General features: G+C 54.4%; 1 protein-coding gene across 1 annotated transcript in view; it reads right to left on the bottom strand.

Moving 5' to 3' along the window:
* PAPPA2 (pappalysin 2) overlaps window positions 1-26439 on the bottom strand; it is a 116376-nt gene extending 89937 nt beyond the window's left edge. The window contains exons 1-2 of the mRNA XM_067300418.1: window positions 25902-26439; window positions 15880-16942 (exon numbers count right to left, since the gene is read on the bottom strand). Coding sequence (XP_067156519.1) covers window positions 15880-16942; window positions 25902-26439 — 1601 coding nt within the window. The remainder of the gene's footprint in view (window positions 1-15879; window positions 16943-25901) is intronic.
* Between the last annotated feature and the right edge of the window lie 982 nt (window positions 26440-27421).

Below are 27421 nucleotides of genomic sequence, written 5' to 3'. Positions count from 1 at the left end.
GCTGCCAATGAACTTCCTCAGTCTCATTTCCTCCTCCACCTGACAGTGCCTTGAGCTCTATACCAGAGAGGCAGTCTGGCCTGTTGGCTTGAAAAATCATATTGATCGCATGTGCATCAGATGCTTGGATCACTGAAAAACACTGTTTTTACAATGTAGGCATCCTCAGGCCACGGTTGGCGTACTGCCTCGCTCCCCTGCTAGCCGTTGCACAGGTGGTGGACACTACCACCTCCCTGATGGGAAGTGGCTGCAACCCAGCACTGCTGGTGGGCACTGCTCAAGTGTCAGGACAGCTCTTTCAGGAATCCCAGCAGCTGTCAGATGGAGAAAGGCACTGCTATGCTAAGAGGGTTGCACCTCCAACTGCCTGCTCAGTAGCACATACCTCAATGTGCCTGTGCTGGTTTCCTAGCTATAACTGAGGTAGGACCTGGCCTTCGGACATCTACTGATCAGGTGATGTTTTTGAATTGCTCACATGGACATAGGCACCAGTATTTTGTCCAAGTTGCATTTCAGTTGCCCAAGAAACCAAATGGTTGTGTGGCTACTTGAGACACCTCTCCTGAATTCCCAGAGGAGTCAACCCTGCACTGTGGAAAGCACCAGGACCAACAATCAGTGATCCCAAGGGGGCAAGAATTCCTAATGAATCCTGCTGGCTGTATGGCAGGGGAGAAAATCCCACAGTATTCGCTCTATAGATAGATGCCTACCCTTCCTCAGGAGCAGGAATCCACATAAGTCTCCTTTGCTTTCCTCAGATTAAATTTCCTTAGAAAGTGGGAGACTAATTCACCCCCTTGGCTCCCTGATTCCCAGCCCAAATCCCATCCAGCATCGCAATGTTGCTGGAGAAGAAGGTGCATCTTTCTGCAGTGGTCTTTTGGAGGAGGCCTTTAAATACAGCCCCACAACACAGACATCATCTCCTAGGAAAAAAAGGCTCAGAGAGGGGTCAGAGCAATAGAAAGAGGACTGTTGAGTCAGAAGCAGGCGCACACACACGGCAGAAAAAAAGAGGGCTGTCGAAAGGGAGCAGAGGGATGCAGTGAAGCTGATTGAAGGAGGCATGAATGGAGACAAACAAGTGAAATTGGACCTTTGGCTCAACAGGAACTACCTGACCTCTCCCTCAGATGGGGCACGGCAACTTTTGGCTGACGCCAGCAGTCAGCCCGTGTCTTGCAAGTTATTTCTGTTTGGCAGAGACAGTAAGCAGCAAAGCCCTAATCAGAAAGGACAGCTGGACTGCAAAGCTCCCTCATGGACCGCTAGTTCTCTGCTGAGCCAAGACACAGGAGTCAGGGCTGGGACCCCTTTCTCCTGTACTGCTATTTCCCCATCTTAGTGCCTCCCTTGAGGAAGGCCTCCAATTTCTAAAGGACGGAGCAGCCACACCGAAGAGTCTCAGCCCTTTGGGTCACCTCCTGAGGGAGATCTGCCAGAGCTATAACCTTCTTCCATTGCCAGTGGTGAGCAGGGATATACAATGCCTCTCTGCTCCACAGCTCTACAATTGCACAGCATGACCTGCCCTGTTTCAGGACCTCACACCTCTCATCACCCATGCACAGAAATCTAAAGAGCTACCAGGAATGTGTGAAGAGTGAGTGTCCCCAACACAGCTGCTTCTCCCCCACCATTGCAAGCCCCCAGTCACCATCCTTCCATCTCTCAAGCCACTTCTCACCCAGAGGCAACCCACAGGGATACTTTGCAATCCCACACTTTTAGCACACCCACAGCCTGCTTTAGGATCCATCACAACACCAGCAGCCCTGCCCCAAAGAGCTTCTACCCCAAAACAGAAAGGCAAGGACTTGGAAAAAGAACACTCTCTTCTTTATAAGGTGACCTTACCACCACATTTTCTCACACATATACTGATGTGTTTGGGGTTTTCTTGCTCAGAAATTTTGGCTGAGTAGTAAAGAGAATGTGGACACTCAACAGAGGTGTACAACATACACAAAAATGTATGTATAATTCTATCTGGAAAACACAGCACGGCCAAGAATAGACCCACATATTCAGCATTCCTTACAGGACTTCAGCCCTAATGGATCATCTGGTTCTGTGAAACAGCCAAAGCCTTACAGATCCCCTATACACACTTGAAAGTTAATACAAAATAAGCCAAATGTTTCCCCCAAAGCTCCCCTAGGAGACTGGCTTTGAGCACTACTGATTCACCTCATGAACCTTCCTTTTAACCCCCCTAGGGAGGACAAATCCATGCAAGTCCCATAAACTTCCTGGCTTATGTGACAATTCTTGTGTTGCTTAAGCATAATGGGCCATCAACTTTCCCCTGGGATAAATTTGTCCCGGTAATCTGTGTTTTAGTGCTCTACGTCTTGGGGGAGTTGATAGCATTTGGGGTTTATTTTAATGGGAGTTGGTTGCTGTGATCAATCGTAGAAGCTCTATTTCCACGGAAATGAGTATTTAATAGATTTTTGAAAATGATGGTTATTGACCCAATGGGCCTTAATGGCTTAAAAACCATCTGATTGTAGTATGTAAGAGTAAATGCAGGTTTTCAAATGCGTACTGGAATAGGTAGTAAAAATCCTTTTAAATTATAGGGACCTGGTCAATAGGGAGTTTCCATTTGCTTATTTGGCCTTTATTTCTATCAGAATGAATCATGACCATCTCTTCCTCAGAGAGACTTACTATTTCCTCATGGGTGAGATCATCTTAAAACGTGTGACCCATCTGAGTCCCATACAGGTATGGGGTTGTCTTTCATTAGACCAGATGGCGATGTAGAGTCAAGCTTTCAAAACGGCTCAGTTTCCAGCTGCTCTCATGGGTGGGAGCAGAAGACAGAGCTCATCGCTTGCCTTCAGTGGCTGTGGGCACTCTCTGTTGCTCCCAGTGAGAGCTTCCCGGGAGCTAGAACCCCAAAAGTGTTTCTGAGACTCTCGTCCTCCTGGGCTGAACTCACCCTGCGGGTTACCAGTTGACGATCCTACACTGAATTTCTAAGGCAGAAATCTTGGTTTATCTAGGGATAACATCTACCAAAAACATAACCAGGAGTGAACTCAGGAAAGAACTAATTACTAGGCAAATAATCCTGGAAGCAAAGAACAGACTAAAGCCAGATTCTTATTTCATGGCGTCTTTGAGCTCGGAGTGAAGCTCTTCCCTCCGCCACAGCTAAGGCATGCATTTAAGGTTATCACCCTCACGGGCTCTCCAAGGTCTATGAAGGCTCAACACAGGCTGCAGATACTCCCCACCTTGGGCACATCACAGGGTCAGCTTCCCTTTCCTGGCTGCCTGTTTCCATGAGCTTGCAGGAACACAGATGTCTGATATTTGTACCTGTCTGTTTGAAACCAACCAATGGGTACAGACATTGCGAAGGGGAGAGCCCAACCCATGCATGTGTGTGACAGCAAGGCCATGTACCTGTCACCTGTGTAGGAAGCCAGGCAAAAAACAACACAGACCTGAAAATCCTGAGACTGCAAAGAGACTTCTGTCCTCCTGTTTCCTCCAACTTTCCACTTCAAAACCCCAAAAAAGTAGGAATTCAGGAGTTCAGATTTGCAACCTTGTCTCTCCTGTTGCCTCCCCTCTATATCAGTGGAGTAAGCAAAGGAGACACATATTGCAGCTCATCACCTGCTATTGCCCCAGTAACATAGTCTCCCAGTGCCATCCTCAAGCAGGTCCATAACAGAGTCCAACCTGCTTGCAGCAAAACTCACCTACACCCCCTGCATCTCAAGAGCATGCAAGGAAGGAGCAATGCCACCGACCAAGTGCAGACTGTGGGTGTAATCCCAAAGCTTGTGCCCGCCTGGTGATGGACCCCACGGGGTGGGCTTTCCACCTGCATTCAGTCCTGGCCTCTTGTTCTCAGAGGGCACGCTGAGAGCACCTCTGGGAAGGAGGCTTAGACCATCACAGTGATTTCTAAAATTCACCCTCCTTCTCCCAGATCACCTGCCTGGCTGCGAGAGCATGGCTCTAACTGCAGATCTAGCAATCTGGGAAGCTACTGCACATTTACAAGGGTTGTGTGAGGACTGTCTGAAAGCTTGGCCCTAGAGAGGGAGAGGGGAGCCATCACTGCAAGACATCTCTGAAAAGAAAACAGAGGAAAAAAGCATTGCGGGGGAGAGTTAACCAGAAGATCCAGTTTTGAACTATTTAAGGGAAAGAAAGGAACCCTGACAGGGAGAAAGGCAACATAGCAAAGCAGCAGCTTGGGAAAGGAGGGAAGAACTTCAGTCCAGCATTTCTCTTAATGGCTCAGCTCCAAAGCCCAGCAAAGGCAGCATCACGGCTCCAGTGCACACCAACACACTTTGGAGAGACTCACTATCCACAACATGGGATAAGCACTCGCCTTCTTTTTATAATGTTGATGCTGGCTGATGAGATGCTTGCATTATACAGAACGTGTGCGAGAGAGGGTGAGTGAGAAGCACAGGGGGAAATAGAGGAATATGTTTGCAGCCCCTTGTGGTTTTGCTACGTAGAATTCAACAGTGGCAAGTTATTCTAGAGCAGGCTCCAAGCTAAACAAAACCAGGTACAGCTCAATTTCTGCCTGTATTGTTTGTTTCAAAGAAAAATAAAAAACTTCCAGGGCCAGGACCAAATGTTATAGCACTTTTTCCCTGTCTCCAGTTGTGCAGATAAACCCTATCCCACCTAAACCATAGCTGATTTACATCAGGTCTAGTCCTCTCTTTTACTTTTTGCTTGCAGCAAGAAATGAATAAACATTTTAGGTTGAGGGAGGTCTCAAGACCTTTGCAAACAAGTCTGTGTCCCCAGGAACCTGAATTTCACTGCCAATTTTTATAGTGCCTTTCTCAATCTGCTAGGGAAAAGGCAGAGGGGATAAAGCAGGTGAGAGTCATGTTCCTGTCCTCCCTCCTTGCCATTGCATGGGTTTTATGTGGCCGAGCAAAGCCCCTCAGGACCAGGAGACTCAGCTAAGCACTCCAGACAGAGGGGAATTGTGCAGATGGGAGTGTAGATTTTTGCCTTGTGTTTAAACAGCACTGAGCATTGTCAGCTTCATCTTCTGTCATTAAATGACCCTATTCCCCATCTAGGGACTAGGAAGAAGGATGCCAGAGCCCCATGGTAAAGTCAGCTCTGTGTTGTTGCATGATGAGTGAATGAGACAGCTAGGTTTTCTGTGCCTCATTTTCCCCAGCTGAAGAGCAGGAAATACCTTTGCCTATAGCACAGGCAGGTGGGTCCATGTTTGCAACCACCACAGAAGACGATATTTGCTGTGAGGGCTTTTCAAAGGAGCTTAAAGAAGTTAGAAAGCCACATCCCACTGCTGTTCAACAGAAGGCAAGTGTCTATCTTTTCTGGATACCACTGTTGTTTCACCAGGTGCCTACTCCTTTCCTATCTGTCTCCCACAGCATCTTCCTCTGTAGGACAGATCTCAGAAAGCTGGTGGAAAGAGGGAGAGCTGTGGCCCAGATGAGTGTGGTGAGCATGACCCTAAAACACATGTGTGAGAAGACATGTGTCACACTCCTGTCTAAAGCAAATTGGTTTCCATGAGGATGGGAGAGGCCAAGCCCCTAGATCGAGGACACCTCCAAGAACTGTTCTGGTGACCACTAGTGGCAAGCAAGGGTCAGTTTCATTTCTTTATCCAGCCTACCCAACTGATATGGCAGTGGAATAGGAAGGATTTCCAAGTGATGATCAGCTGAGCCCGCAGCTAAGGGTTGCAATGAACACACAGCAATGAGGCAGTATGAACCAGCAGAACATGTCTGCGAAAGGATGTTTGAAGACCAGAGTCCTGTCTTTCCAACCTCTGGGCTGCTGTTGCCCTTTCCAGCTCCTGCCTGTCTCATCCATTCATGCTGAAAGCTCCTGGGCACTGGCAAGCGAAGAACCCTTTTAACAGGGCTGGCAACATGGGGTGAATTTGTTGGGCAGGGATTAAGCTCCAGTGGAACTGAGCTAAGAGCACCTAGTTCCTCTGCAAGGGGAACCATGCAGCCCTGTGTTTTTACAAAGCCCCCTCATGCACTCTTCACCACGAAGGTAATCTCCAGTCTTGAAAACAGACCTAAAACTTTGCTACATTCACCATAACAGTTTTTCACTCAAGGGCAAATATTTGAAGCCTTGATATTGGTTATGAAAGGGACTGAGACAGAGAAAAAGAAAAGAACTGTATTCAACCCAAACTTCTCTCTTTTTTTTTTTTTCCTCCTTTTATAAAGGGAAAAACCAAGTCCCAAGTCTCCAATTTATTTTTAGGTCCAAGAGATTGGGTGTTCCAGCCCAGAGCACGGCGCGCACAAGCCAGCATTCTAAAAATGCCTTCCTCTCGGATATAAAAAGGACGCGAGATAATTTATTGGGGAAGTTTTGTAATGTAATGATCATACGTTAACCACAAACAAAAAAATCTGAGGCTGCCTCCGGACCCCAGCGCAGCCCTTGGCAGGCGATAATCGCAAATGCTTAGCATCCTCTCCCCACTCCAGACCCTTCTAATGAAGTCTTTTGCCTTGCACTGTTCTGGTGGGTTTGGGCTCCACAGAACTCTGACCATCCTGTTCCCTCTCCCCCCAACCCCAATCACCCTCTGTGGATGGACAACTTGATTTCCTAAATAATGGGAATGGCTGAGCCAAGGAAAACTAAAAACAATATGTTCATTTAACAGCTCCAATGGCTGCAGCTCAGCCTGCCAACCCAAACGCTGGATAAATCATTCCAGAGACACCATCAACGCAGAGCTGACGGAGTCCCACCAGACTGCTGCCAAGCTCCTTGCTGCCCTGCTGTTTTGTTTCCTGGGGTCTCTCTAGCCTCGTGAGGGTCTCAGCTGGGGCCAACTGCCTGCAGACAGAAATATGGACAGACGAGCAGGAGTCCTGTGGAGGGCTAAAATTAAGGACAAAGAGTGACACCACCCCCACCCCCCCAGCCCTTGAACACACACTGTTCCTTCACAGTTGTCATCCTGATAAAATCAGCCCCCTTAAGTAAGCCTCTGGGACAGTTGTTCTTGCTAGAACAATAGCTCACATCTGGACAGACTGTTTTCCCCGAAAGCACCCAAGCTGCCTACAACTGTTGGGCAGGGATCCTCCCTTCCCCCTCGCATGCAGATCCTTTCTTCCCTCTCTGCGCAGATGCAGCTATCCCTGGGGTGAGACCTGGCAGGTACCACACAGCACGTGCTGCATGACAGCTTCAAACTTACAGAAAAGCTTACAGGAGTTAATTGAGACGTGTCCTTGAGCTGAGGTTTATTGGCGATTAACCCCCGAGCCTACTACCTTGGGAAGAAAATGACTGCATCACTGTAGATTTTATGTCTTATTTGCACCCAGAAAGACACATCAGAATATTTGGGCACATCCAGAAAGTGCTAGAGCTTGCTTTTCAGAATGAGATGTTTTGGCTAATGCCAAAGAGGGGGCTGGTAACCAGCCCCTGATCTCATAGTCTGCACCCTCACACTCCTCTGTTCCCCTGGAGTAACACAGCTGAGCTCTAGTCCCACTGAACCCGGGGCATGCAGGGAGCCAGTGCTTTCTCACTGATTGTAAAAAGTTCAATACGTAGCCCTCTGCTCTTGACCAGGGTCCCCAAGATCTCACCTGCTCCCTTCCCTAGACGGCTGTGCCCAGGTGCCACTTCCCATTGGAGAGGAGGCACTGTCTCCATGCTGAACTCCCCTCACACCTCCTCTGACACTCCTGACCTTCCCCTGTGGACCTCTCATCACTGTCTGGGGACACAGCCCTCAGCTATGCTTTCTTTCCCTTCATCAGCCCACACCAGAGATGTTATTATCTCCCTCTCTCACGCCTTCTTTGGTGTGAAATGAAAGCCCCAAAGAGCCCTTTGGGATGCCTGACTCACATTTTGTGATACAGGTTGGGAGATGCAATACAGCTCTCTCTCAAGAGCCTGGAAGAGGCGCAGGTTAAAATGAGAAGGCCAGCATGTGAAACATGCCACAGAAAAGACACATCAAATGGAAGGAAAAGAGCAGCTTTCATAGCTAACAGGGAATTGGAAAGAAGAAACAGGAGGACTAAGCAAACAAAATATATCTTGCAGAGAAAGAGAAGGCAGCAGCCAGCACCAGCCAAAGAGGCCAAGGGTGTGCAGTTCCCCAGGACTACCCAGAGGTGGCATAAATGTAAAAATGCTGCAGACCTCGCTAACTGGTGCTGACCAAGCACACAGCATGCTCATCTTCTCAGGGTTTACACTACCCTGATGTGCACCCACAAGCACCCCAAGTCCTGAGCCCTCTCAAGAGTAAGCAGTCCCAGAGCAGAGTCCCACACTGTTGGGCTTGTCTTTGGCACAGTACACCAGACTCTTGCTTACTAAGGGCTTGTTGCATGCAAAATACTGTGGTGTGTCACTTGTCTGTGAAGGTCAAAATCAAATCCAAGCTCTTCAGTCCCAAGCTAGGGTTCAGTTTGAGCTCAGTCACCTACAGGCATGTTTGTACGGACACAGCCTCTAAGTACACTTACATTATGAGAAAGCAGTTTAGTAGATATCCCATCCTCCCCCTATAGTGGGCCATACTAAGGACAATCCCTTTTACCATTGCCAAGTCTGGAAATCAGGAATCAATGGGAAAAGCTCAGAAAGACTGGGCTTTCCTATGGGGAAAGACTGTATTGTTTGGTGAGCTCAGAGACAACTATTCTCATGAGACCTTAAAGTTTTCACCAGAGAATCCATCAGGGTCCAACAAGAAGCCCTGTTAACTACTCTCTGTGCCTCCCCAGCCCCAACAGCTCCATCATAGAGGAGAAGCAACAAGCTCAGTAGCCAGTGAATCCAGTTTAGCCACCCCTGAACTCCCCAAAGTGCTCATATCCTCACCACCACTCTTACAAGACCCCAGACTCAAGTCCAGTGCTTGAGGCTTGGTCCTTGGTGAGCATCAGGCAAACACTTGGAGCCAGACTGGTGGGATTCCAAGAGGTGCTGTGTGGAACAAAGAAGCAACTGGGACTCAGACCCTAAGCAGGAGCACCTCATAACCACGCTTTCCTCATGCAAATGCAAGGCAAGAAAATAATCTCTTCTAGCTGACGTCTCACAGGCAGCAAGTTCAATAGTTTGTAGATAACACACCTCTCTGTCCTTCCCACAAGCAACAGACCACCCCAGGCAGTGAGCAAGGGTGCCTACAGATGCCTTCCAATCCCAGTCATGTCCATGATCTGCAACAGGGTCAGCAACCTCAGTTTGTTCCCAGGGCTTGCAAATTTAAAATAACTTTTCACATACCTGACCTCTTTTACTATAAGGAAGATCTGCCAGGGGTTCTTGTGGCAAAGAAAGAGAAGAGGAAGTGAGCAGCTAACTTGAATGTTGCCTTACTGTCTGGATGGGATTAAGGTCTGGGCAGGTCAGCTGTTGCCCTAAGACATTGAGTTGCTCCTCAGCTACTCTCCGTCTTACACCTTTTTTACTATCAGTCCAACCAAATTTAGCTGTTTTCCAACAATGGCCTCCTCAAGTACCAGAGAATAGTTCAGAATAATATGTTCAACCTTGGGGGCTTGTCTACAAGACACATTCAGTCAGGTTAATTGGGATTACTTTTTGAAGAGGCCTGCTTAAACAGCAGGAGGCTCCCAGGCAGCCTAATCCAATTTAGCATCCTTCTCTTTGGAAGGGATGACAGTGAAGCTTGCATTAAGGTTCATCAGATACCCTAATATCCCAGCTATGGTCAAAAACATCCCAGTGGAGGTAAAATCGAGTTTGTTTCCCCAGGAATGAGGGGCTAACAGGGGCCCCTGCCCCTGGAGACAAAAGGGGAAGAAGTGGGGCAGACAGAGCCCCAGACAGCTGAGTTGGCTGCTCCTGCTGAGGGGTGAGGAGTGGCAGCTTCTACTCAAACACCACGCTGTGCACCCTCATCTCTCGCATGGTCCTGGTCCCCGCAGGCAGCCTGGTCTTTGGGGCCATGGCACAGGCCAAGTAGGAAAGGACCCAGGGCCACTTTGTCCCCTGTAGCAATCTGCTGCTTTAGGCGACTGACTGCCTGTATCACCAGTGCTCAGAGCTGCTTCTGGTCAGCCTGACCTTTCCTTCCCAGTGTATCTCTTGTAGACAAGCCTTGTTTAGGCCACTAGGTTTGAGATGCCTGGACATTCTTCACCTTCTTTTGTTACCTCTGCTACTTCTACTGTTATGCTGGATATTGAGATGAAAGGCCCAGCAGCTCTGTCCTCACCCACTTTGCCATCCAGACTGCCCTGCAGTTTTTCTTTTCACATTAACTGTGTCACACACCAGAATCTCATTGACTAACTGCCTGAGGGGGACCCTCACTGAGTGTTAATTGTTGTTAATGAGCTGTTGTTGCTTTCTTTCCAAGAGCACCAATTAGAACAGCACTCAGGCACAGAAGATGTGTGTCTGCAGCAAATCAATGCAAATTTTACTCCGGACTCTGGCATTGCACTGCCAACAACTGCCAACAACTCCTGGAAAATGCTTTAAATCAGGGCAAGATTGGGTGAAGCATGAGAGCAGACAGCTCTCCTGTCATTGCCTACTCCCTTGTTCTTAATACAGCAAGTCAGGGTGAAAGAGAAGTTCTTGACTCACTGTCTATTACTCCTATGACGTTGCCTTACAGGGTATGTCTACACTCATTCGAGTGTTCATTTGAGCTCTGAGTCAAATTTAACTCCAGCCACAAACACACAGTCCCTCTGATATGTTTTACACATGGGTATTGGCCCAGCTGGGGAGTAAAAGACAGAGATTAACTTTATCTCAATTGGAATCTGTCAAAGTTTCAAGCAAAAATACTTGTGTGCCAAGAGTCCTCCAACAGCCTTCCCATAAACCGTATTAGGGACAGGCAAGCTTGCTTGCCTTGCCCAGGCAAGAGCCCCAGAAGCTTGTGGCTCAAAGAAGAGCGGGACTTGTGTTGACTTGTGAAGAGTGGGACAGTGCTAACCCTGTAAAGCAAAGTAACAAGGCTTGCTCTTCCCCACTTAACTTTAAAAAGGACATTTGTTGCTTTAGATACCCTACAGACTCAATAGAGAGAGCAATCTAGCCCTCTCCTGAGATCTCATCAGACCTTAAGTACCACCACTGGAAGTCTCACAGACATAGAGGGAGCCCACAGCAACTATACACCTAATTTGGCCCCTCCATATGGGCTCGTATTGGATAATTCCAGGCCCAGGGGCTTAACTGTACAAGCTAAGCAATGTCATTCTTGCTTGTCCTTCCTCTGCTAGGGGTAGGAGTAGCATACATGTCCCAGTCCTGCCTGCTGTGTGATGCTACAAGAGACTATGGCAGTATTGGGTCATGGTTCGAATCTTCTTCCCCTCCGTGTGTTCTTTTTCTGTGCACAAGGAGCAAGAAGAGTCCTTGTATAGCTACACATCTGAACACGGATTCTAGGATTCTCCTCCAGGCCAAGGCTAGGATGGCTTAAAGTTGTGGCCAGAAGAAAGGGTGGACTGACACAGCTGACACAGTCTCCTCCCTGTGCCAGGTCATTCAAGAGCTGAACTCATTAATCCCTCATCTGTTCTCTTACCCTCTAGAAATTGTAGGGAAGTATGTCCCAGCCAATTGCCATTAAACATCTAGCAAGAAGCTCTTCCAGCATCTTCTAGCAAGGCCTGAAGCGCATCACTGACATGCAATAGGGTTGGAGAAGCAAACAAGGTCAGCTCTTCCTAAAGAAAGAGTGCACATTACAAAACTCTGGCTGCAGATCAAAACTACTCAGAGAGAGCTTCTCAGAGAAAAAAGCTGATCTGATGCTATTAGAAAATCATATAGGTTGAAAGGGATGTCCTGAGGTCTCTAGTCCAACCTCCTGCTAAAAGGAGGTCCAGTTAGATCAGGTTGCTCATGGCCTTGTCGAGTCTAGACAAGCTATCAAGACACTTCACCAGAACAAACTGATTCTGTCAAAAGTGTTGGTAAGAAATTGTCCAGTGTCTCACTTTGACTTTCTCCTTTGCATTATTTTTGGTCATGCTAAGAAACATTCACATCTAAATCATTCCCTTTCCCCACCAGCACTCTCAAAGCCACAGCTGCCTCCAGCTCAGTCCTAAACTCTGACTGTAGTTCTTCAGCAGGTATAAAAAAGCATGGATTGCTCAGCTGAGCAGCCAGCTCACTCTCTCTCCTCCAATTACAGACCAAAATCAGATCTGTTGTTCAGATCTAAGCACCTGGCTCCTATTTTGCTGCCTTTTCTCAGTTTGTTAAATTTTACTTCGCGTTATTTCTCCCGTTTTGGCTTCCACTGTAAAAATCCTTCTGTAAGTTCCCCAGCTGCCCTACTCCTCATAAATGTTCATTTAAGTATAATACCTTATGACCAAACCCAGAGTTTACTGACTCAGTGTGAGCTTTGCCTGAACAAAATGCCTTGGGCTAAAGTTCTCTGCTTGTGTATGTTGGGATTTGTCCACCAGCTTTGGAGGAACAGCACTCAAGCTGACTGTGCTGCCTATCAGGTGTTCCCAACAGCGCGCTCAAACTTTCCTTGATTTTTCCCAAACCCGCGCTACCAATTTCCCAGTGTTTTTCCCACAAAATAAACAAGCTCAAATGTGTCACAGGAGAGCTAGCATTGCAGACCTGGAGCACTCTGTAGTTAAACAGCAGCTCCTGCTCACCACATTTGCTGCACTGCTCTGCCTGGCTGTTACGCCACTGTTGCTCCGGCTCACCTCCGCAGCCCTGGCACTGTCTCAGCTCTTTCAGAAAAGATTCAGCTACACATGGTCTCTGAAACGGCCTCCTTCATAAAAGGAAAGCATCTGGGATGAGGTTGTCACTTCTTTTCAGAGAGCACCCCAAAAATCTCAGAAATGCCCTCACCTCCACCACAGTTGGCTGCAGCATCATGTTTTGGTGATTACTCACCCACCTCAAGTTTTGGGCACGGCTTGGGTGACCATGCTTTGCCAAACGTGACTGCCACTTTTCTATTCACACTGCATCACTAACACAGATACTCTTCTTAAAAAAATGTCCCCAGACTTTCCCAATATATATACAGAATCTCTGTAAATGCTCCCCTTCTTCCCCAGAGATGCGGGCACCCTGACCATCTATTGGGAAGGATGAGCCTGGAGAAGAGAGGAAGTCCACAAACTTCTTTGAAGAAGTCTGCAAAAGATGGCTCAGAAAAACTCATCATGAGCAGGAATCAATTCATGCCCCCACATTTCCCAAATGCAGGGCACATTGGATTTCTTTTTCAGAGCTTAGAATACAAACAGTCAATCTTGTCTTATATTCAGACCAATGAGATCTGTGGAAAGAAAATTGCAAAAGATTTGTTATTTCCCTAGTGTTCCCACTTTCCCATTCCTTTCCCACAGAAGCAAGTTGTTGTTGTTGTTGTTTTTTTTTCTTTTTCCCAACTTTCAGGGGAAAATCCTGACAAATGGAAGCCCTGATTCATACCAGCAAAAATTTGGCCTTTTTAATTTAAGGTGGAGCCCTTCGTCTCTGAGGATGAAAACATTTCTCTAACTACACACAGAGGGCAAGGACCAACCCTTTGCCCTGCTAAAACAAAGCCATTTATGCAGGCCAAGTGATGCTGGATGGCTCACAGCAATGCTGTGTGGCCACCAACAGCAGAGAGCCAAACTGGAGACCGGAGAGCGACTTCACGTCCCCTCCACTTAGGAAAATACTCCATGTGCTTGAGCGGTCACAACTTCCCATCCGGGTCTTAGCATTCAGAGAACACTTGGAAAATGGGAGGCCTGGTAGAAACAGAGCACTGAAGATTGTGGTCACCAGGGAGACTTCCAGAGGTAGGAAAACATCTGCTGGTGGGGTGCTCACACAGAGACCCAGCTCTGTGGCCACATGGATAGAGGCAAGCCCTGTAAGAAGGGCGCTCTCATCCTCTTCTTGCATTTTCTCAGACTGCTGGAAGACGTGTGAGAAATGCTCAGAAATGGACGAAGAGAAGCGCTGTTCCTCTCCCACCATCACTGCTTACGCCAAAGACACCTGCTTCCCCCTACCCTCCATTTCTCACCTGGGAAACAGCAGATATAAGAAGCCAGGCTCGGAAAAAAAGGCACTTAGGGCCGCAGCCTGCCTGCTCCCATAGCCTGGGGAACAGAGTGAGGAGGAGGGAAGGGGGTCAAAGGAGCTTCATGTCCCTAAAAACCTCCTTGTAGCTTTTCTCACCAGACCATACCATTCACCCTAGCATCCTCATTGCACCGCGCCCGCTTAGGTGGACCTCTCTGCCCGTCAACATGAACAAACAGCGTGAGAGAGAGCTTCTGATAGACACACCACCACACACAGCAGTGGCGAACGAGCAGTTTTCTCTGACACAAAAACAGAAAGGACTTAAAAAAAAAAGAAAAAAAAAGGGAAAGCCATAACTTTTTTTTCCCCTCCCCGTCTCTGTCCAAAAAGTACATTTGGCAGAGCCCTGAGCGCTGGAAACAATCCGTGTAGCTGCCGGTACTTCAGAGGCAAGCGACACAGCAGGCTCAGCTCCCATCTGGCGGCCGGAGCGCCGGGGAGAAAGGGCAAGCGGGGAGCCGGCTTTGCCGCGGCCTCGGGGAGGCGCGCGTAAGCCCAGGAGCAGCCGCGGACGGCATCAACGCCACTTCTGTCCCCACCGCCCAGGGTCTCCCATCACGCGGGGAGACATCCCCTCCGCAGCCCGCCCCGGCTGCCGCCTCCGGAGGCGCTCCCTGCTACGCGAGGTCCCTACGGACGCCGAGCAGCCTCCCGCCGCGCGGCAGGGCTCGGTCAGGCCTGGCCGTTGCGACAGGAGGGCGATTTGCTCTCAAAACACGGTTCGGTTTTGAGGAGCAGGGCTGGGGCAGCCAGGAGACCTTTCTCCCAGGATCCCAGCACCTGAGCTCTTCCTTTTGTTTCCCATGGACTTTTTTATTTTTTATTTTTTTCTGCTCAGTGTTGTCTAGCAGCTAGAGGCCAAATGTGAAAATGCATCAGGGAAGAGATCAGGGAAAGGCTTGCGGGGAGAGCTAATCTTTTATTAGCTCATCAGATACAGCTGGAAAAAACAGACCAGCTTTGGGGCGCAAAAGCTCATCTTTACCCTTCAGTGCGCCGGCAGGCTTCGCCGTTGCCCAAACTCTCGCTGCGCCCAGCCAAGGGCCTTTCCGCGGGGGGCTCGCTGACCCCCCGCTGGGGCCAGATTTGGAGATACTCGTGCACGCCGCTCCACACCTTCCTCCAAGCCGGCAGCGGCCCTGCTCCCAGCTAGCAGGGCTACCTCCGCCTCCCCCGCCCCCGCCGGCAGGGAAAGGCATTTTAGATGTAAACGAAAAACCAAGCATCGGCTTTAAACCTGAAGGTGCGGGGCTGGGGGCGAGGTGGACACCGGACAGCAATTCCTCGGCTGCTTTCAGCCCGGAGAGTCCGGAGGTCCCTCGCACGTCCACCTGAGCGATCCGGCCCAGCGGCAGCTCCGCGCTGAGGATCCCTCCGGAGAGCAGCCCCCGCCCCCCCCCCCCAGCTCCTTTTTGGGGGAGAAAACACTAAAGGCACAGGGTTGATCTAAATGGTGTTGGAGAGGGGCAGAAGCCGGTGACGCGCGCTGGGAGCAGCCCTGCTCTGCGGGATTGACTCACTCCTAGGACGCCCAGACCCTGCTCTCCGCCGCCTCCCGAAAACGCCCCTCCGAATCCCCGCTCCCAAGCAGCCACCTCCTGGGAAGGGACCGCCGCGAGCGAGCGGCTTTCCGTAAGGAAAGGCCTGCCTCCAGGAGAGCGGACTTGCAGGAGAGGGGTTTGGGGGGGGGGGGGGGAAGCAAACACGCCCTCCCTCGACGCAGCCCCCGCGCCGCCCCCGCCCCGCGCCTACCGCTGCGGCGAGTCGGGGTCGAAGCAGGTCTTCGCCACGTCGGTGGCCAGCGGGTCGCAGCAGTCGCCGTCGTCGAAGTCGTCCAGCATGTTGTTGCACTCCATGTGGCAGACGCCGTCGCGGCGCTTCCAGGAGAAGCAGCGGCCGGGCCGGCGGCAGTCGCCGCCGTCGTAGCCGGTGAGCGGGTGCTCGCACTCGGGGTCGCAGTGGTCGTTGCCGATCTTGCTGGGCTCGCAGCCGAGGAGCACGGCGCGCCGGCGCAGCGAGGAGTTGCGCACCTCCAGGAGGCTCAGCTGCCAGGAGATGTTGTAGGGCCGGAAGGCCTCGCTCAGCGCCCGGTGCTGCCGCGCCACCTGCTCGCGGCTCACCGTGGGCCGCCGGCCCTCGTCGTCCAGCACGTTGACCACGCGGTAGCGCACCACCTTCTCGCCGCGCAGCGGCCAGTGCCCGTTGTAGCCGGCGGCCAGCTCCACGTTGTCGCAGGCCGTCTGCCCGCAGGCCGGGGGCCCCAGGGGCCGCAGCACGGGCGCCGGCGGCGGCGGCAGGGCCCGCCGCTCCGGGAAGCTCGCCTCCCTGAAGGGGGCCCAGCGCTCGTCCGGGGCGGCGAAGCCGGCGGCGAGCACCAGCCCCGCGGCGCCCGCGGCCGCCCCCTCCAGGAAGGGCCGCTGCAGCCGGGGCTGCGGCAGGGCGACGCGCCACAGCGCCAGTGCCGCCAGGTGCCCGCGGAAGTTGTGGCCGGCGCCCAAGGCGTCGCCGCCCAGCAGCAGCGTGCGGCAGGAGGCCATGAAGGCGCTGTGCAGCGCCCCGGCCTGCCGGCCCGCCCGGCCCACCCGCGCCCCGTCCACGTAGAGCGCCATCCACCGCCCGTCGTAGGTGGCGGCCACGTGCGTCCAGGCCTCGGGGCGGTAGCGGTGGTGGCCGGCAACCACGGTGGCGGCGGCCGCCCGGTCCGTGCGGAGCGAGAAGAAGAAGCGGGCGTCCTTCTTGCCGCGGAGCTGCAGGGCGCGGATGCCCAGGGCCCAGCCCTTGTCGCTCGCCGTGTGGGAGCAGTTGTCGAACACACCTGCAGCGGGCGGCAAGGCGACGGGGGGAGAGCGCGTGAGGCGCCGAGCGGGTCGCCCCGCGGCCCGCGCCCCCGCGGCGCCGCGCCGGCCCTCCCCAGCCTCCCCGGCGCGCGAGCCAGGCCCGTGGCGGCCGCTTCCCGGGGCGGCCGCCCGCTACGTCCGCCCGCCGTCAGCTGACGGAGCGGCTCTTGGCAGGGCCGCCAGGAAGCTCCCACATCTGGAGGAACATCTGGCGCCGTCGCCGCGCGCCTGCCCGCGATCGCCTCCACGCCGGCGGGCGGGCAGCTGGCCTCCGCTCGTCCCCCCCGAGCACCCAGGACGCCCAGGGTAAGGAGCTGCGCTTTAAAGTGGCGGCCGAGCAATAACTTGAAAAACGCGTGTCCCGTGTTTCTTTATGTTTCGGGGAGGGGAGAGATTTGGGCCAGGCTGAAAAACACAGGCGCAATCAAGCCTGGTCAGAGGCCGGGCGACGGGCTGTCGGTGCGGGGCGGGAGGGGGACCCGGCCGGCCGTTTGGGCGAGCAGGTGGAGGCGCCGGGAAGGACGGCAGAGCCGGAGCAGCCGAGCGGAGAGGGTCCGGGAGGGGAGGAAGAGCCTGGAAAGGAGGGGGAGGGCGGGACGGGGAAAGCGTGAGAGGAGGAAAGGAGCGGCCAAAGCGAGCGAGGTGTTTTTGAGCCGCTCGCCGTAAAGAGCGCTCCTCCGGGACGGGATTAGACGCGAAGCTTTTTATCTGCGGGCCAAAGCTTTTAAGAATCAGAACACAGCAACCCAAAGCAAAAGAGCCTCCTCCGGGGACCGTTTCCCCAGCAGCTTCCAGGCTGATTTACAGCTCTCCTTTACGCTCCAGTTTGCTTCGCAGTCATGCGTCGAGCGCAGACAGGCGAGGGTCGGAGAGGGAGAGGAAAATGGAGGGGACTCGCCCGCTCTCGGCTGACCTGCCCCCGCGCGGGCGGCGGCGGCTTTGCTTCCGGCTGGGTGGAGGCGCACCTCGGCCCCTGAAGCTCTCCTAAGCAGAAAGCCATCCCAGGCCATTTAAAGCAGGAGCGGCTTTGGCCCCGGTCTCCCAGCATGGGTCCTCACCACGCGCTCAGGCATGCTGCAGACCTGCATTTTAGTCTACGCGGACCTGGAGTCTTGCTAATGTTCCCTGAAACTCAGGCAACTGAGCGCCTGCAGTCAAGATCTGGAAGCATTCAGGCACTTAATTCCCTTGGAAATCAATGGTGCTAAGGCACTTAAATACTAGTAAGGGGAGGTAAAACCACTGTTTGAAAAAACTGGCTCTGGGTCCCTAAAGCACCGAGGCACTTTAATCTCCAGGTGCCTGGATTGCTCTCCGGAGAGGCCCATTTCCCTCTCCCTGGACTACAGGAGAATCCCAAAGTACCCGTGCTCCTGTGCGCGGCCTAAGGTGGGCTGAGATATTGCCAAGCCTTTGGTACCAAACCTTCCCACACACACAGTTCAGGGAAAACTGGCCTCTTGTCTGCCTTAAATCAGCATTTTAACTGCAGCAGCTACTGCGAGCGCAAAGCTGAGAAGTGATACTTTCACTTCGGCACGGCTCGGGGCAGTCTGGGTTTATTGGTACTAATTCCTCCTCTGTTTGTTCTCCAGCTCTCTGAGCTGCCTGTACCATCAGCCACAAGGAAGCCAGAAGCAACAGGCAAGAAGTGACCAAGCTGCTGCCTGCCGGCTGGCCCACTTTCCTAGTGGTGTAAGCTGATGTGTTTAATTTGCAACTGAGACAGACTCAAGGTCCCCCTGCAATTAATTACTGCACCTCTGCTGACAGCTGACAGTAACATGCTGAGCCACCGTATCTTGGGTGCTTCCATCACACGGTTGTAACCCCATGTGCGTTGAAACCAGCTCAGTTCCTGCTGCAGCCAGGTTGTTCACACAGTCATCTGCTGGGGTGAGCAGGCTTGAAATCACACTCCTAAGCCCTGTCAGTGGCACTTTCTCATGGAGGCAAGGTTGGCCTCGATTTTCAAGGGCGTATCAACATTCAGTCTGTCCGGCTGTTGACAGGTCGGATTTTTCAGAAGGCAGGTGCCAAGCATTTTAAAATGCCTTTCCATGGGCACTTAGAAAGGCTGCTTTGCTTTTCAAAATCTTGGCCCTCGCCTGAATCTCCCTTCAGCCAACAGCGACAAGCTGGAATTCAAACCATCTTGAAAATCCAGCGAGCAGGCAGCGATCTAGTTCTCCAAGCCCTGCATCTTGGTATCCTGCCTCGAAGCGAGAGTTCATGATAAACTCTTCAACAACAACACCTCCTCCCCGTGCCTCTGAGCCCCCTGCTCTCCCACTCACCACCAAGACAAATTGCTTCCAGATGCGACGGCTCTCCGAGCAGAGAGAGCCAGAGAGCCAGGACTGCAGCGTCTTAGACACACACACAGCCCTCGCCGCCTTTCATCTGCCTCAGCAAAGCTTCCTGAGGAACTTCGTTGAGGTCCTAAGCCTGACCACTGCTGCTGAAAAACACTGCTGTGCCTGAAGGTCTGCTGTGGCTCCCGTCTTCTTTTTATGTTCCTACTGCAAAACTTCTTATGCTTCAGCTTCCTGTTTTTCCCTGGCTTTGTCCCTACCCAGCTGCACAGGTTTCTCTTGAATCAATTTAAGCCGAGGTTGCCCCAGTTCAAAGCTTGCATCAGATCTGGTGCAAGCTAGAGTAAACTGATTCAAGACAGTACTTGAACATACTCACACACAGGGCCTTGCATGGTCTCTGTAAAACTTGGCCTGAGCTTCTCAAGCCAAACCCGGCCACCCATCTCTACACCTGGATTCAGCAGCTCCCCTCACCCTCCTGCTCCCATCCCATACACCATCTGCCCTGCTCCTTGGCATCAAGGCATTAGGCAAAAATTAGGAGCCACCCATTCCATTCTTGTCCTGGCTTTCTGCCTCCTCCCCCCGAGGACTGTCAGCGTGACACACACCACTCAGTGGCAGTAGCTCTCCAGCCTCTCTTTTCCTCTCCTGACATCATTCCTTTCCTCTGGCCCTGGGGAAACTGTAGCTGTCATAGTTACTTCAAAGAGGCCAGTGGAGAGAGACAGATGTATAGAGAAGAAGCTACTCAGCAGGACCTCCTGGATTACATCCAAGGGATCTGACTAAAGCCAGGTTACCATGACCCCACGTATTCCTGCCAGCCCTCGTAAACAAGCCAGCCTCATGGTCAAGTATGCCAGAGGCTGCTAATATATTTGCAAAGGTTATATTAAGCCCCTTTAAAACCCAGGCCCAGGCACCCCTCCCTCTCCTGTTCCTTCAACGTATTGTGAGAAGGGTGGTGCCTTTTTTTGCAATCAGATGGTTTTAGCCACCCCAGACAGGGATACATGCCACCACTCACTACAAAGGCAGCCACACACAAAGCTTACGTGGGTGGATGGGGTTTGGCCAACTGTTGTTTTCTGATGGATTGTGAAAGGGAGGCAGAAAGACCAGGGAAGCTGAGAAAGAGGGAAGCCAAGAAGCAGGAGACAGTCAAAGAAGCCTTGCAGCCATAAAGAGAAAGCAAAGCTGGAGAGTATTTTTGAGCTGAATGCTGGCTGAAAGATGCTTGGACCTGCAAACTCAAAAGCCATCTTCTAGTATTTGGTCATCATCAGGGTAGAAGAAACAGGGCTTGGTACCTTCTCTATTGGGAAAACTCATGCATTTCACCTTGTAACAATTCAGACTGCCCCAAATTTGATTAAGCACTGAGGTAAAAAATGGGAAAATAGTGTTGGGGTGCAACAGCTTTCCAGGGGAGAGTGTGAGCTGAGCTGGTATCTTTGCAAACCCGCTTTGGAGCCAAGCCTGGAAGTGCCCCACAAATTCAAAAATGGCCAAAAGAACCTTAAACAAGCCTAAGACAAGGTCTGGAGACTTCATCAGAGGAATTCAAATAAGGCCAAGGTCAGTTCTACAATAAGGGCTGGAAACCTGCTAATACAGCAGCTGGCGCTTCCTAAAAAGGGCCAGAGAGGAAATCTCTGTTGCAGCGGCAGCTAGGAAGGGTGCAGGCAGGTCAGCACGTGCTGCAGCTGTGATCCCACTTCAGAACGACAAAGCTGGGCCCTCAAGGGACAACCACCACAGCTCCTCATGATCAAAGCTCTCCCGTGAAAGGGAGCACCCACAAAAGCTCTGGCCTCCTCCAAGCCCAGCTGCTCAGAGAGGACAAGCTCCTGCGCTAGCCCTGTGGTAGCTACCCTGGGCAGCAGACTAGCAAGCAGCCGACAGTCTGTGGGGCTGGGTGCCCAGCTGAGAGCTAGCCAGAAACAGAAAGACGGGAGTCCTCCTGAACCGACAGGCCACCATGGAGATGTGGCCTTGTGCTCCTGACATCTCCCAAGGTCCTCCGCAAGAAATCAGCAGGGGACCAATTTCTAGCCCCTCGAGTAAGCTGGGGCTGGCAGCTCCAAATCAGTGAGGGGAGGCCCTGGAGACCTGGGAGGCTGTGGAGCTTGCCAAGGAACTTGAAATTTTTTCCTGGTGGTGGCCCACCAGAAAGGGAAACAGCCGCTTGCAGAGGAAATGGAAGCCGATTGCCTCAGCACCCGTAAGTGCAACTCTGCTTCTAATCTATGCAATGGGAAAGGGGAAATCTAATCGGGTTTGTGACGTTTGTCAGTGATTAGAGTGATAAATTCAGGTTTAAAAACAAGAGTTGTTGGCAACCATGCAAAAAATGAAGAGAAGCAGCTTAGCTTAAGCACTGATACGTGAAAAAAATGGCCACAAAAATGCCCCCCAGAGAATGCAGCTGGGACCTTCAGGGCTGGTAGAGAAGGGTATTGCAAACACTGATGAAAGCCTCACACTCTGGCCAAGAAATGGCCAGGTACCCAGTTAACGCAGGAAAGCTCAGAACTGGAAAGCTCGGTCTCTCAGTGTCTCTTTGGCAATGAGGACGCAGTACTGGGAGTTTGGCTATTTGGTATGTAATGGGATCTCCGGAAGGCATAGGAGCAGACACTGGCTAAAACACTCTGTTAGACCAAACACACTAAAAATGCTTAGGGAATAGGGGACACAAAAAAGAACCGCCCCACAAGCCTCAGATGGAGACGGGGAGCAAGGAAGAGGAACCCGTTTCAATGCTGGTCCCCTGCGATTGGAGCATGAAGTCAGGAGAGCTGAGACAGCCGAGAAACAAATAACCCGTTTGGTTCCTGCTGTGGCTTGAGATTACAGACAAGCTGCCAGGAAAGGTGTCTGATGGAGAAAAAGTCTCCAAAGAGGTGAAACGCACCACTTTATAAGGACTGCATTCAAAAGCAGCGTCTTCTCCTCTTGCTGGGACCAGGACCTAAGCTACCTGCTCCTCTCTTTGCAGCACAAGCGATAGTTCAGCCAGACTTTGAGACTCAGGCACTAGGCTGCTAAAGCTCTGGAGGGTCTGAAACAAGAACAGCTCCTCGCTTGTTTTGCTAAGTGTTCCTAACCAGGACGGTCAAATAGGAATCAGCTAGTAAACACTGAGGAAAGTAATGAGGGAAGGAAAGGAAAACCAAACAATGTGCCGGACTCAGTGCAACTTGTGCTCTCCCAACAGGACTGGACATGGCACTATTCCCTAACTAGGGCCATCAAAGCACTCTCGTTTCCTTAAACACCAGCAGACTTTTGGCCAACATGGGCTAATGAGTGTCTGACGGCAGCCAGAGCAGCAGATCAGAGAAGGTGGCCACCTCTCGCAGCACAAGGTGGTGAGCAGCTTGGGGCAGCCAAAAGGTTTAACCCAGCGGAGCTGCAGCCAAAGGAAGACACCTGGTTTCAGCCTCAGCCACAGCAGAAATTTGAGACTGCTTCTGGTTAGGGATTTTCTCCTGACCCAACAAAACCATGTTTGATCTGAGTAATAACAAATCACAGCCTGGCACGAGGGGAAATCACTTCATAGTTTACCAGAAGCAGAACGGCCTTGGATGAGGGAAAATAAAAAAGACAGAAAAACAAATGACGTCACATGAAAGGACTCTCATCTGCTGCCCAAAGTGAGAGAGATGCGGAGGAGTGACAACATGCAGCACAAGAGGGGTGAGTCGCCTTCCAGGGAGGTGGCCATGGAAGGGCAGCTGGGGTCATGCCTTGACAGAAATCCTCCTGATGCGAGAGGGACTAGCAGGGACTAGTGGCCCCATCCAGGGCATCTCTTAGGCAAAAAAAAAAAAAAGAAAAAATCTACAAGAACAAAGCCTGAACTCCTGATTCTTTGACAGAGGGAGCAATTCCTAATGCGATTGAACCAGCCAACAGAGCAGCTTTCTTTACCTGGACAGAGATGCCAGCTTGGCCTTATTTACCAGGCAACAAAGCTGGGAGATGCTCAGCTCTGCCCTGCTTTCCATCCACCTTCCCGCACACGCACACCAGCCCCTGGAGCATCTCCAGCGAACAAGCTCCTTCACAGCTCGGGCAGCCTCATGGCTCGGTCCCCTCTCTGCCGACAGGGCCAGGAGCAGCAGAAAGGAGGCAGGCTGAGCACATGCGAAAGGGCTTGCAGCCGCCCGGGTCACCTGCTCTCCCAAAACGCCAGCCGGTGCTGGCCTGCCCCTCTGCGTCCCTCGCCACGCACCTGGGCCCCGAGTTCCCAGCTGCAGGGAGCGGGTGGGAAGCAGGCAGTGACTCAGAAAGCAGGAGGCGCGTGGGACTGACTCAAACACTGCAGCCTGGAGGCCAAGGGATATTACTAGAGTGCGTGCCAGTGGTTATGGACAGCGCTTTCGTCTTTGTGTAACAACTGGCCTGCCCTCCTCAAGGAAAAAAAAAAAGAAGGGAAAAAAAAAATACTGGCTAGCTGGGGAAAGTAAAGCCCAACACCTGCAGGCCAGATCTCCAGATGCAAGTAGCTGTGCTGCCGATCGGTTGGAAGCATGCTCCGCGGGTCCCAGCCTGCTGCCGCCCACCGGGGAGGCAGCCGAGACCCCGATGGGGAAGGCAAGCACCAAGCCAAGCACTAGGCAATTCCCCCATGCATGGCTGTTTTCCCCTCTCTGCCACCCAGCCTCCAGCCAGTCCCTCCTCCCTTTTCTGCAGCAAAGACACAGCTGTCACTCCGGCAAGCCAGGGAGAAAAATTAATGAGACATGTCAGGCAGATAGTGAGGCAGAGGGGCGGTTCAGTGGAGGGATTGCAGGTGGAGAGAGTTAGGATAAAGAGAGGAGTTTGCACTGGGGGAGAGGGTGAGGGCAGGTGAAGCTCCTCTTGCCCAGCCAGCCGGCTCAGAGAGGGAGGCACGGGAATGCAATGGCCCTCAAGCTCTCCCAGAGAGGACCCCAAACCCTCTGACTGCCGTTGCCTGCCCTCGTCATCTGCCGTCCCCAGCCCAGCCCTGCCTGCCTTGTGCAGGTGTTATTCCTCTGTCCCGCCAGGCTTGCATCCTGCCACAGACACCCGTCCTGGCAAGAGCGCATGAAACAGCGGTGCAGGGAGTCCCCCAGCCCTGTCTCCGCTGTCAGGCAAATTCAGGTGAGGTCCTGAGGTCCTCACCTCAGGCAAGCTCAGGTGAGGTCCCAGATGCTCAGGTGAGGTCTGGACCTTTTCCTTTCCAGCCCACCGTACGGATCTGCACCTCACATCTCCCTGCCTGTGCTTTAGTCTCCTGTTTCTCCTCAGGCTCTCCAGGCTGAGCATCACCTGCCTGTTCCTCAGCCCGCGTTTAGAGAGGGGAGTTGAACTCCCGGCAGACAAAAGCTGCCATCGTCCCTGCCAAAGGGGTTCTGGGGCCGGGTTCATCGCCCAGAGCTCGGGGAAGGTCTTCTCCAAAGCGGGCCGTGCCCCCTCAGCAGCAGCTGTTGCACCGCAGCCACCGCTGTGGCTTTTGCCACCGGGGGAAAAGAAGAGGGAAAAGACGGAGAAGACGCTCCATCGCCGCCGCTGCGGGGCCAAAACCCGGCACCTTGCGGCGAGCGGCGAGCGGGGCCCCGCGTCCGGCGGCGGCGTTTGCGGGGCCCCCCCGGCTCCTCCGCCGCCACCGCCGCCGCCGGGGCCTTGCGTGCGGCTCGGCTGCCACCGTGCGGCCGCCCGGCCCGGCCCGACCCGACCCGGCGCGGCTCCCCCGGGGCTCCCTGGCCAGGCACCAGCCGGCCGAGGGGACTCCACCAGGAGCGCGGCCAAGCCGGGCTGGGAATGTGGGAAAGCGGCAGCCGCTAGCTCAGGGGGGAGAGAATAGGAAAAGCCCCCTCCTTCCTCCGGGCCCCTCCTCAGGCCTCCAGGGGAAGAAAGGAATGCAGCAGGGGGGTTTCGAGGAGTCGTGGTAGCTCGGGGCATGTCCCCAAAAGGGGCCTTTCAACTCCCTGCCCAGAGCGCGACGATGAAAGGAAAGCTAGAAACTAGATAGTAGCCCAAGACACGGAGCCTGGATCCCATCCAGGTTTAGGGCTGGTTTCCCGCAGCGTAGAGCAACGCTCAGGCCTGGGAGGACGGGGGAGTTGAGGGAAGGGGAGGGGGTTATTTTAGGTTTCGCTCTCAAGGAAACGAGGAGCATTTGATACTTGGGACCTTGCCAAGATATGAGGGCCCTGGGTCGGGTGGGCGCGAGGTGTCACCCGCCACAGAGCGGCGAAGGTGGCAAAGGCAGGTGAGCGGCGCCAAGGCGCCAGCTAGCCCAGGCCCCCCGCGGGACAGCTCGGGGGTCGTGGGCTTGCCCCGTCCGCGGCTCCCATTGCCCTCCGCCGCGCCCGGGCGCCCCACGCCCCCTCCCCTCGCCGTGGCGCTTCGGGGGGGCTCTGCCGCAAGCTCCCGGGGACGGACTCTGCCCCGGGGGTGCGAGGCAGCCCTGGGGACCCGGGGGAGCTCGTGCCGCCGCCCTTCCCCCGGGGCAGCGGGGCAGGGCAGGGGGCGAGGCCGGCCGGGGGCACCTGCCGGCGCGGCGGGCAGCGGCGGGGGCAGCGGGGCTCCGACCCTCCCTTCCCCGCCCGGCCCTGCGGCAGCCGGCGGGCGACGTTACCTGCGATGATGGCCGGGTTGCTCTGTCCTCCCTCCGCCTTCACCCACACCTCCACGGTGAACTGCGCCCGCGGGATGTCGGGCAGCGCCTCCGGCCTCGCCGCCAGCTGCTCCCGGCTCCCGGAGAAGTACAGGGCGGAGAGAGCGCGGCCCCGGGGGGGGCTCGGCCCGGCCCCGCCGGCGCCCTGCGGCGCCCGGCCCCGCAGCCTGTCCCGCCGCGGGAAGGCGTCCGGCTCGCCCCACGTGTCCTCGGCGCCCCGCGGCCGCCGCCGCCGCCGCCGCCGCCCGGCGCCCGGCGGGGCGGCAGCGCCGAGCACCTGGTGCGCGCCGGGGCCCTGCGCCGCGCGGCCCGGGTAGAGCCCGTAGGGGTGGTGCGGGGCGGCGGCGCGGCGGCCCCGCGCCGGCAGCCCGCAGCCCTGGCCCGGCGGGGGGCCCGGCGGCCGGGGCTCCGCCGCGGGCTCCGCGGCGCCCAGGCTCAGCGCGGCCAGCAGCAGCAGCAGCAGCAGCAGCGCGGCCAGGGGCGCCCCGCGGCGCAGCATGGTGCTGCCGGCCCGGCGGCGCTCAGGTGCCCCCCGGGCAGCCGGCGCCCCCCGGGCAGCGCTGGGGCATCCTCCCGCGCGCCGCGGCCGCTGCCCCCAACTTCTCCCCGGCACCTCTCTCCTCTCCTCCCCTCTGCTCCTGCGGCCGGCGGAGGAGGAGGAGGAGGAGGAGGCGGAGGAGGAAGGCGCGGGGACCGCCGCGGGGACCCCTCTGCCTGCGGCCGGGCCGGGCAGGGCCGGGCAGGGCAAGGCAGGGCAGGGCAGGGCGCGGGGCGGGCGCCGCTGCCTGGCGGGGCACGGCGGCCCCGGCGCGGCTCGCACAGCGCGGCTCCCCGCCGGCTCTTCGCGGGAGCCCGGCGCTGCCTGCGGGAGAGGGAGATGCGTTAGATGCCCTTATCTAGGAAGCCCCGAGGCGCTGCCCGCTCCCCCCGCCGGCGAGGGGGTGGGGGGGGGGCCGCCTTATTTAAAGATGATTATGTCCAATCTAATAAACCCCGAGCGGCGCGTCGCCCTCCCCTCCCCTCCCTCCGCCTCCCGGCGCTGCCCAGGGCTCTGCACCCCGCTCCCCGCCGCCGCGCACCGCGGGGACCCGCCGCCCGGCGCGGCACAGCGCGGGGGAGCCGCGGGACGGGGCGCGCCGCGGCCGGGCGCTTCCCCCCGCCGGAGCCGGAGCCGGAGCCAGAGCGGGAGCCGGAGCCGCCGGCACCTGCACTGTCCTTGCCTTCACTCGCGGGCGCAGCCCCGGCGGCTGCGAGCCATCCTTTCACAAGGTCTCAAGCAGCTGCACCGGGCTCCAGCCTTCCCCACAGCCTCGCTCGCTCCCTCTCTCATTCCTCCGCTCACCACTCTCCCGGCTTGGCAGTTCAGCGTGGTTTTTCTTTTTCTTTCTTTTTCTTTCTTTCTCTCTCTCTTTTTTTTTTTTTTTTTCTAAGTTGTACCATGTCTGTGTTTTCCTCCTGTTGTAGCTTTGGCTGTGACATCA

This window comes from Apteryx mantelli, chromosome 8 (assembly GCF_036417845.1).
Source record: "Apteryx mantelli isolate bAptMan1 chromosome 8, bAptMan1.hap1, whole genome shotgun sequence".
In the NCBI taxonomy this organism is placed as follows: Eukaryota; Metazoa; Chordata; class Aves; order Apterygiformes; family Apterygidae; genus Apteryx; species Apteryx mantelli.
Note: the sequence above shows the minus strand (reverse complement) of the source record. Positions and strands in the feature narration are given on the sequence as shown.